The following is a 13,975-nucleotide window of genomic DNA, read 5'->3' as shown; positions in this document are numbered from 1 at the left end:
GTACACTTTTACCTCTCGTCTTTTCATTATGCTTCTTCTTCAGATGCACTCAGACATGCATACGCCCTGCAATTCTATGTCTTGACAAAAAAAATATTTGGTGCACAGCTTGGGCTGCGCAGCACACTCCATTATTTTTCTTTCTTTCTTCTGCTGAATTATCCTTACACGTCGACAAACCACAGCGAGGCGCAGGGTGAGACAGAGGAGTTGTCATAAAATTTGACACGGATGAAGAGAGCACAACACTCATTAAGTGCCGTCAAAGCCCAGTGCCTCGTGTGGTGCTGCGAAATTAAGTTGTTACAGCTTAATGGCTCTACTGAGACATCAGGCTGCTGAGTTGGTGGGTGGAGTTGGGTGGCGGGGGGTGTCGGGGGGGCAGGGGAGGGGGGGGGGGGTGGATTTATATGTCTCTCTGCATCTGGTTCAGAATCTATCTCGTCCCATTGTTGAAGGGAGAGGAGAGAAATCTTTCTACCCCACCATTCACATCTTTACAAGGCCCCGTACCACCTACTGTATAATTAAACGTGTTAACGGCCAGAGACAAAAGCTCCCAAGGATTGCAGAGGAGAGATATTCAATAATGGCTTGCACAGTAAAAGGCAACTGCATACGCTGATCCCTTTTACGGTGCACAATAACCTTGGCCATTGCTGCTGGGACCGCATTCCCGCTCACAAGAGAAAGGAGGGGATTGGCTGGGAGGACAGACGAGGGCCACAGTGGCTCTTAAGGCTGTAATTAGCTTTGCAGGCCATGCCCAGTCTAGCAGACAATCTAGGGACACAGTGGCTGCCAACTGATGACAGAGCAACCAAGCTGCTGTTTTCCTGGCACGGGAGGACTTGTCAATAAGACGGGGTAAACATCACACAAAGAGGCTCTGGGAAATGCAGCACTTGACGCTAGCTATTTGCTGTGCCGAGAAGGTTCCACAACTGTTTGCTCATCTCTTGTGAGATAAAAAAAAAAAAAAAAAACTCGCTAGGATTTGTGGTGTTGTGTTGTTTTGTTTTGTTTTTGTGAGTCAACAGTCGCCCCCCCCAGGCCCTCTTAGATTAGTCTTTTAACCTTTCCCTTATCTGTCAACACTCTGTTTTAAATAACTACTCTCGCCTTGAGAAAATGGGAATGTGAAAAGGGGAAATTGTTTTTGATGTGTGATGCATGCGCCTGCCCCCCGCCCCCCCCCTCCCCGCTGCATCTTGACCTCAGCGACATTGCGGAGTTTCCTGGGACTTAAAGCTATAGCTGTGTTGAATCTCTTGCTTTTGCTGTATTCAAAATGAGATTCGTAATTCAAGGACTGATCCAGGAGTGATGAATACAGCAAAGTCAAAGGGCAAAGATAGAGAGTGTGTGCACAACAGTGTTGACTTTGTCAACTAATACTATGCCGGAAAATGTTCGTCGACTACCTTTTTTCCACTGACAAAAACAAAATGGAAACAAAATGAAAACTAAGCTATGACGACTAAAACAAATAAATAAAAACTGGTATGTGAAGGCCTTGATGATGTCTTAAATTAATAGAGTTTAGGTGGATTAATTGTCTGTTTGCCCTAAACAACATTTCATTGTTGCTTTGTGAATGTGGGGATCTTGTTGATAAACCGAACGGCAGGCAATTTGTAATCAAACGCTTCACACGTGGCGTCAACCACAATTTATATCCTTGACCGCCATACCATTAGTTAACCCATTTTGACCTGAGATCAGACAGTTTTCTGAAAAAGCTATGTCAGTGGTTCTTCGATTTTTCAAAAATAGCAGACCTACAAGCTCGTAGTGCGCCACTCGGTGGCGCCCTATGAGCTTGTAGATCTGCTATTTTTCAATAGCTAAAGCATAACATAGTGCTAACAACAAAAGGGGTTCCCGCCCAAAATGCGTTAAGCCCCGCTGAAAGCCTGGGGGAGGCAAACAAACAGAGACAGTGGCGAGGAGACATTAATTGTCTGTGACAATCTGCCGCCATTGGATGTACATCTCTGTTACACACCATTATATTCATCATTAGTTTTCTATGGATCCTCCCCGCTCTGCTCCGGTCCACCGTGTCCCTGGGTTCTTACAGGCACGGTGAGTGTGTGGTGAATGTTTCCACTGAATACTCTCGTGTCTTGACCAGATCAACAACTGGACAGCAGTTGTAGCAGTAGATCAATAATTCTCAAAAATGACCAGAAGCATTTCCCACCGACAGGTGAAAAGAAGCAGCTTGGGACTCCTCATGCATAGAAGGAGGCATGAGGTCAGTCCGCTGACCCCCCCTTGGCAGAGGAAGTGTAGCGCCCAGGATTACATTAGATAATTGACACTGGGTGGAAAAAAATTATAATAAGCATTTTCCCCTTCACTTTTGCATTGCTCTGGTAGCCCAACCATTAGCATTCAAAACACTTTCTGCAGGGCAATGAAATGCCTTGCTTTACTGTAATGAAATGCCTTGCTTTACTGTACTGCTTAACAAAGCTTAACAAGAGCAGAGCGTACAGTACCACACAGACTGCTATAACACAGACTTGGGACCAGCATGGCCTGGAGCCAGAGGTTAACACTGTGCGTGTGTACTGCCTGCCAGATGAGCAGAAACCCTTTTTTGTTGGACAATTGAGCCTCCTGAATTATTAAGCGAGTGGTATGTCAAAGATTGATGAGGAACACGCCCTCCGTTGCGGCTGTCAGGGGGCAGAGTCACCGTGGCAGTGACATCCAGCCCTGGGGGCAGGCCACTGAAATATTAAGGAGGGGGCCCTGTTGGCGAGAGGCTGCTCGCAGAAACGCTGTTCAAACACCACGCAGCGGTGTCCTGACAGAAACCTCCCTCGGGACAAAAGCCAGGCGGTTAAGTACTAGGACGAGGAAACCAAGTGGGGTTCCCAAAGGAGAAAGGGGGGGAAAGAAATGCCTTGGGGGAAAGGGTGTGTGTGTGGGGGACGGGACGGGGCACGAGAGAGCAACGGAGGCTGACCGCATTCCGTTCTACTTGGCGTGCGCTCACACCTACTGTGCACAGTTAACCAGACAAGATGAAAGAGGCTTGTTTTTCATGCTCGGGTTTGAAGGAAGCATGTGTTGTCAATGGCGTTCGTGCATTCATCATGCAATGCCTAGTGGTGTAAATTGGGGTTATTTTGGGGGGAATTGCCGAGCACTGGAATGATGATGCCGTATCACTTATCCGCCTCTGATTAAATGCCAGGTGTTTGTATGTGATCACATTATGTGATAGATCTATGTGGTAGGTATATTATCCACTTAATAAGCCCGATTTGATTTACTTTGACATAACAGTGTCACGCAAAAGCAGATCTACAAGCTCACAACGCCATACGATGCAATGTGTTGTGAACTTACAATAGATCTGTTATTTTCAATCAAATCTCATTTTGATAATAACAAAGGGGGAGATTTTGTTTGCCTACAATGACATGCCCAAATTAGGAACGTGATAAAAGTGGTAAAAAATGTATACAACATTAAAGGTTTCTCAACCAATCTGGCATGATCAAGGACGGCAGAATACAGCATCTTCCCCAGGGACAAGGTAAAACGGACAATTCCAAACACGGCTTGAAACAAATTGAAACACGAGCTTGAGTGTTTTTTCCTCACGTCCTGTTCTTTCTTTTTTGGTACTTTGTCACCATGTCTTGTAAACTGGTCATGATGAAAGGATGGAGAAAGTAGAGACACACAAACAACACAAACACAAGAAAAACAAACGAGAGAAGAAAGTCAAAAACAAACCACAGGAATAAAATGTGAACGTGTATGAAATGTATCTCTAAATAATGACCTGAGAAATAAAAATGGAAATAAACAGAATATATAAAACAAGAAATATATATATAAAAAATAAGTACTCCAACTTCCAATAAATTGGTAAACTAACTCAGCAGGACACCTTATCCTGCCTGTATATTGCATAAATGATAATGGTAAGAATAAATCAGAATGTACTCATGCTCACAACACATACAGAAGGACGACAGCTACCTCACTGTGCTTGCAAATAAACACGTACATATCTCTGCTGTCCAGAGGAAACCTCATAACTCCATTCTGTAAATATTTCAGGAAAAAAAGTATAAAACCTTATATCTTTTTAAAGGATTCAATGCTGCCTCATCAAAGTTGGTGTTGTGACATTAGATATTGTCTACTACTTGCGTGAGAAGGAGAAAGGTGGTGGAGCTAGCTGTTTTAGCAGACAGTTTGAGGGTCCAATGGAGTTAAGAGGTTTTGTCCAAAGCGTGTTTTTTACTACGAAACGACACACAGACGTAAAGTCCAACTCCAAAAATGAAGTTTCCTCCGGACAGCAACGAGTATTGAATCACAGTGAGAGGATGTTTAACAGAGGTTAAACAGAGGTCCTCACGGGAGACAAAATCACAATATGAAAAATAAAGGGCCAGGTGAATTAAGACACAAGTGATTTTTTGGAGAGAATGAATCATTTTGCAGAGCGTGTGAATAAGTTATGATCGAGTCTAGTCAGAGCTACATTCTGATTGCTTTATTCAAAGATTAAGGTAGAATACATTTAAATGGAAAAATCCATCCTGCATCATTCATTCGGCTTTCTGGTTGAACCAGAACGTAACTGATTGTGGTCTTGTGGTTGGACCGAGGGGGGTTTTCCCAGCTTTTGAACGTGGTTCAGTCCTAATCTCAACGCTGCAGGGGTCTTCAACAGGGGGTCCCCAGAGTTAATACAGAGGGGCCGCCAAATCTTTGTGTAATAGGATTTTAGAGAAAACGGAGCAAACCAAGTGCAGAGCCAAAAGTTCAAGCTTACTAAGTATTGAGGGTTTAAGTAGTTAATTGTCTGAAATAAACAAAAAACATTAATTTATAAAAAGACTGATAGTTCATTTACCAAACTACCAATAGAGCACTGAAGTCTTTTTTTTTATATATATTTTTTATCCCACGATTTTGTAACCCATTTTTCACCCCTGTGTCAATCATCTAATGTAATCCTGGGCTCTACACACCCTCCGCCAACCTGGGGAGAGCAACGGACTTAACTCATGCTTCCTTCATGCTTGAGTGTCCAAGTTGCTCCTTTACACCTGACAGGGGGGAGTTTCCCTGGTTGGACGTAGCGCGTGGAAGGAACACGTTATTCCAACCAGTTCCTTTCCCCTCCATCAGGCGCCCCGGCTGGCCAGGGGGAGGCAGTTTAGAGACCAGGATTACTGCATGTTTTTCTGAGGGTACCTACCCTAGGGGACACGGGGAGAACATGCAAACTCCACACAGAAGGGCCCTTTCGCCAACCCCACCTTCGGGTATGGGCACTGATGACGCGGAGGAGGAAACACGCCGCCAGCACCCACAGCGCCCCGAGCAGGAATCGAACCCAGGACCTTCTAGCTGTGAGGCGACAGCACTACCAACTGTGCCACCGTGCCCCAGAGCACTGAAGTCTGACGTCAATATCGGTAGAGGGCGCAAATCCACGGGTTCATGTACTTTTTATTTGCATTGTAATCCCCATATGGGGATTTTAGATCGCCTCATATAAGAACTGTGTTTGAAAAATAAACAAATCATCCAGGCCGCTTCACTCATATGGATATGAAGAATCTACTGACTGAGAGAAAGCGCTAATGTTACTGCTGCTGAATTAGTTCGATTTTCGCTAGAAACAAGACTTTATCAAATATGATTGACTGACTGTCGCAAACGATACAGAGACACCTCCCCGACAATCTCGCCGAGACAGTTTGTTTATTTTTGGACCACAATGCTTATTTGAGACGATTTTAAGATGACCCCATATGTTATTCTCCATAGAGAAATTACTTGAACCAGGGAATGAGCGAGTGACGTCAGGACTTCGGCGCTCTATTAAGCTAATCTATGAAAATGTTTAATCTGCAACATAGTTTTATCCAATATGTAGTGGGGGTCCCCGCTTCATCCCGTCTCTCAGCTAAGGGGTCCACGGACTGAAAAAACTTTTAAAAACCTTGTCTGCGGTTAATGGTGGTACCTGTTGATGATGTCTTCGTTGTCATCACTCTCCATCTCGTCCTCGATGGCTGCCTGGAGGTCGCCAATCCTCTTGAAGGCAAGCTTGAGGTCTGCCCCTAGGCTCTGATTTGCTGCCTCTAAGCTCTCTATGTCCATTTCCTGTGGAATTATACAAATGTGCTATTAAGTTTACCTGGTGACAGAATAACCAGTTTCAAAGTTTACTAAAATATTTATTTTAAGCCTAGAATCCAGCCTTCCAGGATCCTGGTGAATCATGACCATAAAACCTTTGATTCTGTGAAATTTGAATAATTAATTATATGATAAACTACATTTAATAAATAACCTTTGTTTAGCTGTTTTTCTTTCACAGAATCAAAGGTTTTATGGTCATGGATTCACCAGGATCCTGGATGGCTTGATTCTAGGCTTAGAATAATTGATATAAGTGTGTAAATCTCTATGGGAAAAATGAATGACCGATTTTTCAGTGGGTCCAGAAAACCTCACCCACTGCTAATGCTCTATCTACTGTATATACTTAGTTGACTGCCAGACCACAGTCCCCCAGCGGTTTATACTAGAACCCCCCTCCTTTTCCCCTCCATTGTGCTGCATTGTGATCTTGTAGATCTGCCATTTTCACAGACAGTTTCCCCCCAGAATTGTGATCCTAGGCCCAGATGATAAAGCCTGTGACCCCCGGGCCACTGATTGGCTTGGTTCTTACCAGCTCGTGTTTCTTGCGGCTGGCCTCGGCCTCCTTCTTGGCCAGTTCGGCCATCTCCTCCTTCACGTCTCGGATCTGTCTCTGGAGCCGCTTGTTCTGCTCCTTCTCCCGGTTCTCGCTGGTGCTGCGCTGGTCGCGCTCCTCCGTCAGCTTCTCAAGGTTCTCCTTCAGACGCGCTACGAGGCTCTGGGGAGGCAGGGAGATGGAAGGTGAACATGACTGTTCTCCCTCAAAGTACCGCAAGGGGACCATAATATCAGAGGAGGCGGCCTCCCAAGCATCGAGAGACTTGGGTCAATACAACACACCATAAAGAGGAAGGTCATGGAATAAATTCCAGCATATTATATAGTGCACGGTACGGCGCAGGTATGGATGAAGGTTAAAACACATCCCTACAGATTTGATTTAGGCGGCGATATTAAGAATTGATAAGCTTATTTGTATCAATAATGCATTGTAGTGTGACAGAGACGGACTACCTTTAAGACATAGTGAAGTAGGCCTAGGTAACCTTGTTTGAGAAGGAGAATTCTATATGAGCGCACAGGCTTTCAAATGGGCTGCAAGACGACTTTCAGTCCATTTTCATCAAACGCGAACAGCAAACTTCAGCAAGCTAGCTCCCCATTAGCTGCTGACCTTGACCATATTTCACATTCTGAGTGGGTGTTGTACTGTGCCTCCTCAGATCTCTATTGATTGAGCTCGGCTACCTTCGAGTTACACTTCTCTGGCAACCTGAAATATGAATTCGCTGCAGTTTGTTAAAAGCTATGGGAGAATCGGTGTAAAGCCATAAAAAAATATCGAAAAAAAAACAAGGGAGGTTGCCATAACAAGCTGCTGTGTTACAAAGCAAGCTACAGTATAGTTCCAGCCCTCCCCTCCCCTCCCCTCTGCAAGGTGTGGAGAGGCTGAAGTCTCAGGAGGAGCTTAGAGCCTGGCTGGATTTTGACAACATGCTTTAATAAGGAGTAGGCTTGACCAAGGTCCCCGATTTTCTCGGATAAGTGGAACTAGTTTAAGAAGAGTTCTGGTGGTGTTAAGGGATTTTCGTTTTCTCCTCACTCTCACAATTTCCATCCTCCAGGGAAACGGAGTGAAAATCGACGAAAAATGGGACATCTGGAGCTGTCGGAGCCGGAGGCAACATTCTAACGGGTCTTATTCGTGCAACTGTTCTTACATTTCTAATATATTTATTCAATGTGCACAGCCTTGATTTGTGTGTACAGACGTGTATCAAATGATGCATCCCACTCCTTTATAAATTGAATTGTTAATAATTTGCAAATAATATGTGTAAATAATTTGCGTAAAAAGCATGCAGACTGAAGGGTTGCATGCAACAAGAAGAGGAAAGCCTAATTATACTCCGTATAGTATGACAGCGTTGCTCACCCAAAAAAATAACAGATCTACAAGCCGAGAATGCTTCCCATCACAAATAGTTCCTTATACAGTAGGTGTATCAAATAAGTTACGCTGCGTAACTTATTTGGTGTTTGCCAATAAAGAAATGGAAATGTGAGTACCTTGTCCCCCGCTTGTTTAATTTTTGGATGTGCTACCTTTTTGGAATTTTTTATTCCTATTTTTTGATGTATACTTGATTTGGGTTTGGCACTCCACTGAAAGCCATTGCTGATGCGCAACCTCTTTTTCTCACATGTAAATGTCAGTTTGGTTGTCAGTTATGAACTTATGAATGCTTATTATCTATTATGCAAAAAGAGCAATAGTTGAACAAGCCTCTTTTTTCCGTTCTTTTTTATTTATTGAATGTTGGCCACTGAAACATTTTGTTAGTGAAGTTTGGCACTGCTGTAATTTGCGCTGCTGTAATTTTTCATGAAGAATAAGGCATTCCAGATGCATACTCATGTCTCAGAGCACACAGGAGATTTGTGTGTACCACAGTGTTGTCTTTGGCAGCAAATTTTGATTTTAGTTTTAGTCGTTACTCGTTAGTCTCTTGAATAGTTTTAATTTAGTTTTAGTCACATTTTAGCCACCATGTGTTAGTCTAGTTTTAGTCGACTAAATATCATAAGATTTTAGTCAACTAAATCTACAGTTGATTTAGTCGAACAAAATGTATTTTGGCGGGCCTTGACGCTGTCGTAATGACTTTTTTTTCACTTGCTGAAAATAGCTGATCTACAAGCCCACAACGTGCAGCTTGTAGATCTGCTATTTTCAGCATGCAACTAATTGTAAATTTTAAATGACATATACTGGATCTCTTGTCTACTAGTCCACCAAACATCTGGTCAGTGGCCACAAGCTACTATTAACCTGACCAAAACAACTATTGCAAATAATATATATATATATTTCATTTTTTTTTAAACTTTCAGCAGTAATGTCTGCCTGTAAGCACAGCTAGTAAATTACCAAACTGAACTCTGACAAAATGTACGAACAAGCAGTCCATTTCATCAGTAGGCGTGAGAGGATTTCAATTTATCTCTTGCAGCGTGCAAATGCTAACCTTTATCCTTCACTTAAACGTTTTTGTCTGGGCAAAAATCAGTAAGTAATTTGAAAATGACAGAATAACAAATGGCATTGTCAAATGGAAGCAGTTGAGGCTAGAGACCAGAGTGAAGCACTGATGACAGTTCTAACTGGCAGCCGTCTGAAAACTAAGGAGGATGTTAATGTGCGCCATGCACAGAGTAGAATGACGACATGGGAGGAACGGAGTCTTTTCTAATAAATGTAAGAATACTCAGTCCTCATTACAGTTCCCAGCCCACACACCCACATCACTTTCTTGAACATTGTACAAACGCACATTACAAGGTGCCATACATGAACGCCCATCATGCCCACACTGTGGCTCTCACCTCCAGGCGTTTGACCTGTGTCTTCTCAAACTCCAGCTTGGTCTCCAGCTCACGGATCTTGGCCTCCTGCCTGCTGACGAGGGACTTCTCCACCATGGACTGTTCCTGGAACTCCAGCTGGCTCTGCAGGGCCGTCATCTGAGACACAGACACAGACACAGACACAGACACAGACACACACACACACACACACACACACACACACACACACACACACACACACACACACACACACACACACACACACACACACACACACACACACACACACACACACACACACACACACACACACACACAGATTTGTAGTTGTACTACTATGCCATTTAATACATGAATTCCTATCATAAAGCCCATATCACACCAATGATGCAACACCTTGCAACATCCAACTACTTGTGACAGAACGGTACTTTAACTGGTCATTATGACACACACACGCGCCGAGCTGCAACGGATGTCTGTTTCCACAGCAACGTTTTTTTTGCAACGTAGCGTAAACCGCTGAGTTTTTGTGACTTGACATAAAGCGACACATTGTACACACACACACACACACACACACACACACACACACACTTTGACGCAATGCAACGACAAGCGGGACATAAAAGAAAACAAAAAAAAACTGTTTTGTTGAGTCTCGAAATCATTGGTGTGGTTTGGGCTTAAACCCCTAAACCACCATTCTAAGCCTAAACCGAGCCTAAACTTACAGGTCCTTGGAAAGTGAGAAGAGGCACAATGTTCCCACTTTCGGGGGATCAATTCCTAGCTGTGAGGAAAATCTGGTCCTCATAAATATGGAAGTACGAGAAGACAGACAACACACAGGCATAAATGAATTAATGATGTATGAGCTGCAAAAGAAAAAAGAGAAGAGAAAGAAACATCCTATTCATCTTGCGATAGGCTTGGAAAATACTGCAGCCTTTATCGAGACAGCTTTTAGTACCTGAACCACTGAGTGTCTCGACCTCTAAAAAAACCTCTTCATCATCCCTGAATCAAACAGACAGTCCGAAGGCCTTTCATCTGGGCAGGATACCTCTACTGGAGGACGAGTCCCAAAACACACATCTCTAATCGCGTAACTCTTAAAGGCTGTGGACAAGTGCTTTACAGCCCACATTCCTGCCTTAATTCACAGTAAGACTTGAGCTTCAAAACAAGTAGGAAGGAAGGCCCTTCATTACTGGACTGCTTCATATCCATAACTCAAAGCCTGCAGACGTGTCACATAATTTGATTAGCTGATCAGCCGTACTGCCATTTCAAAGCAGCGAGGAGAAGATGGGCTTCTCGTCTGGAACGACGACTTACGGAAGAGGCAGAATCTTTTGTTTAACACCAAGAAAAAGGATATGCTTTTTAAGTGCCTGGACATTTCGAATGACACCGGAGTCTTAAAAATGATGAATGTACGAGAGAAGAGCGAAAGGTACAGCAGGTTGACGGTATTTTGTGGGATAGGAGCCCTGGATCTTTATCTTTCATCTCCGATTTCCCCAAGAACATTCACTGCAAATAATTGATGTTTGGTGTGTTTGTTTGTTTGTTTGAAACTAACCCCCTGTCACTGACATTGATTGTATGTTGATACTGGGGTACTTTACTCATACAGTAGGTAAAGAGATAGCAGGCATCACAGTGTAAGAGAAAAGAACAGGAGAGAGAGACAGAGACGGAAAGAGAGAATAGAGAGAGCAAGAGAGAAAGTACACAGAGAGAGTGGGAGGGGAGTTGGTCAGTGAGGTGGTTTGGACTTTGGACATGGCCTCTTGCTAGCTTGATGGGAGTTCCACTGCTCACACCAATGGTAGAGAATAGATAATTGCTCCGAAGCCAAGGTCTTAGTGTAGATTTGTTATCGCTGAGTGACATAAATCTGCAGCAGTTGGGGCTAAAGGTATTACAGCTGTTAACTTTCGCAGCCGCTTTGACGACAACCCGCAGTGTGGGTTAAGAAAAAAAAGGGATTCATGGCAAACTGGAGAAACCATTAGGAAGGTGACAGCGGAAGCACGTTCAGAGTTATTGCCTGTCCGGGAATGGTGTAACCAAGCTGGCCAACCAGAGTCACGTCTTGTCAAGGGATGTCTCACTTGAATGACACATCAATTACATCAAGTCTTGTATCTGTGATGAGAGCCATGCAAAGTCGAGGGGAAGAAGAGTGAGGGTTCAGCTGCACGTCGCCTTCATCAGCCAGAGTGGACGTGACAACATCTCAATCTTTAGAGATGTCCTTGTATAACACACACCTGTCATGGCTGCTGCCTCAGTGTCTCTGATGGCTGCAACGGCACAATATTCTAACTATACGTTGTATCGGAAGGATGGAGAGTCAGAGGGCAGTGTATATCTTTAGTTATTACATGGTTTTGTTTTTTACTATTATAATTGGTCAATTAAGCCATTCCACGGTCTGTGATTTCTGAACCTCCACTGTCTTACTGAGGCTACAGTGTTTATGTATGAACGCTGTTCTAATTAAAAGCATGTCATTATTCAGGGCCCTTCCGTCACCTTGTCTGTGTCCCCCCCCCCGGGGACCCCCGGAAATGCTTTGGCTATGTCTCCTCCCCGCCCCCAATACAAATTGACCGCTACCATAACCTTAAGAAAATACTAACATATCTATCTATAAATGCACCACGTCTGTGTGTACGGCTGTAATGCACGTAACTCGAGAACCATTCGCCCCACTGGCTTCAAATTCGACACGCTCTAAACCCCCCACACGGTGTCGAGTCAGTCGGACTCACGGTTGTCCAGAACCACCACAAAAGGCCTCTGCCCGGGCCTGTTCTGACATCACAACACTCCATATTTGTGGATGAAAAGAGAGGGTCCGGGCACTCAAAGTTAAAAAATTAGGAACGCCAACATGTTTCGACCAACCCCTGTAGGGTTGAGAACCACTGCCTTAAGTAGTGATCAGTTGTCTTGTCCCGCTTTGTGATTTGCAGGCTGAAAACCCATCACCTACCTTCTCCTGTGCCTCCTGCCTCTCCTTGAGGGCCTCCTCCAGCTGGGCTTGTAGGTCACTGATCTGGCCGAGATTCTGAGCAGACTGCACCACACGGAAACACAAGCAAAGAAGACTAAGGTTACTAAGGCACACTGGGCAGGTTAATTGGAACGAATATTGAGTTTGGATTAGCAGATTAAAGAAAAATGTTAACTGAGCTATATATATAATGTCTAGGAATTTGCCTCTTTTCTTTCCACCGTGGTGGATTCGATAAAGGTTGAAGGTTGTTTCAAAGAATAAATAACAGTTCCAAATTTGAATGGTAAAAGATAAAAAAAAGGGCAAAAATACAATATGAAATAACATTAACAAGATAACATAGATAAGATGGGGAGGCTGTTTTTCTAAAAGCTTAACCCATTCTGGACGGGAACCCCTTTTGGTGTTTTAACCTTATTATGTTATACTTTAGCTATTTTTGAAAAATCGTGAAAATGTGGCGCAAATCTTTGAATACAATATATTCTTTCAGAAGACTTTTTATTTATTTCGACGTCAGGCCTAAATGGCTTAAGGGATGGCACAGTGGGGCTGATGGAATCACATCCATAAATCAAAACGCAAGTGAAATATTAGGGATGAGTTTTTCGACAGTAAGGACAGATTCATCTGGTGCGGGTGGAGGCAGAATCATCACTTGTGATTCCATCAGTGTTATGAGAAAAAGTGCTCTTTCATTTACCAATCGCTGTTCATCTGTGCATGTATGCGTCTATATTGATGCTAATGCAGGCCAGTAACACAACGGCCAATACCAGCCATCTGGTAAATTGCTAAATTGCAGAGGATAAATTTGGTCAATCAATTAAATTTCAATATTTCTCCCTTCTACGAACACAAATGCATTATATATATACTGTATACACACACACACACACACACACACACACACACACACAAACACACGTTTGTATATTAAATTGATAGACCGAATGTGCTCATCTACAGCATGTGGTGTGTGTGTGTGTGTGTGTGTGTGTGTGTGTGTGTGTGTGTGTGTGAGAGAGAGAGAGACCTGAGCCACAGCAGCCTTGTGTTTCTTCATCAGCTCGTTAAGGTCCTCCTGGTCTTCCTCCATACGAGACTGGAGGTCGTTTTTCTCCCGCTGCAGACGGCTCAACTGTTCCTCCAACTGAGAGAGAGAGAGAGAGAGAGAGAGAGAGAGAGAGAGAGAGAGAGAGAGACACACAGAGAGACAGAGAAAGGGAGAGAGAGAGAGAGAGAGAGATAAAGACAGAAGAAAGGGAGAGAAATAATTTGTGAGACTCAAGACAACACATCCAGAAATGAAAAATAAATTTTTGAGTCAGGTTGTGTTGACCCCTGTACAGTAGTCGCCATGCTGTTGCACCG

At 43.6% G+C, this 13,975-nt stretch overlaps 1 protein-coding gene across 15 annotated transcripts in view; it reads right to left on the bottom strand.

Annotated features, from left to right (window-relative positions):
- Positions 1 to 13,975, bottom strand: part of myo18ab (myosin XVIIIA b) — a 157,603-nt gene that overhangs the window by 7,634 nt on the left and 135,994 nt on the right. For 13 of the 15 annotated variants that reach the window (XM_083773508.1, XM_083773517.1, XM_083773505.1 and 10 more), the window contains 6 exons: positions 13,638 to 13,754; positions 12,578 to 12,661; positions 9,586 to 9,723; positions 6,731 to 6,916; positions 6,017 to 6,156; positions 3,625 to 3,669 (listed from right to left, as the gene is read on the bottom strand). In XM_083773508.1, the coding sequence (XP_083629634.1) occupies positions 3,625 to 3,669; positions 6,017 to 6,156; positions 6,731 to 6,916; positions 9,586 to 9,723; positions 12,578 to 12,661; positions 13,638 to 13,754 (710 nt within the window). The remainder of the gene's footprint in view (positions 1 to 3,624; positions 3,670 to 6,016; positions 6,157 to 6,730; positions 6,917 to 9,585; positions 9,724 to 12,577; positions 12,662 to 13,637; positions 13,755 to 13,975) is intronic. The other 2 variants (XM_083773509.1, XM_083773513.1) reach the window with 1 other exon arrangement.

Source organism: Protomyctophum parallelum, assembly GCF_964188405.1.
Source record: "Protomyctophum parallelum genome assembly, chromosome: 9".
NCBI classification, from domain to species: Eukaryota; Metazoa; Chordata; class Actinopteri; order Myctophiformes; family Myctophidae; genus Protomyctophum; species Protomyctophum parallelum.
The sequence above is the reverse complement of the archived record's forward strand: the minus strand, read 5'-3'. Positions and strand labels throughout refer to the sequence as shown.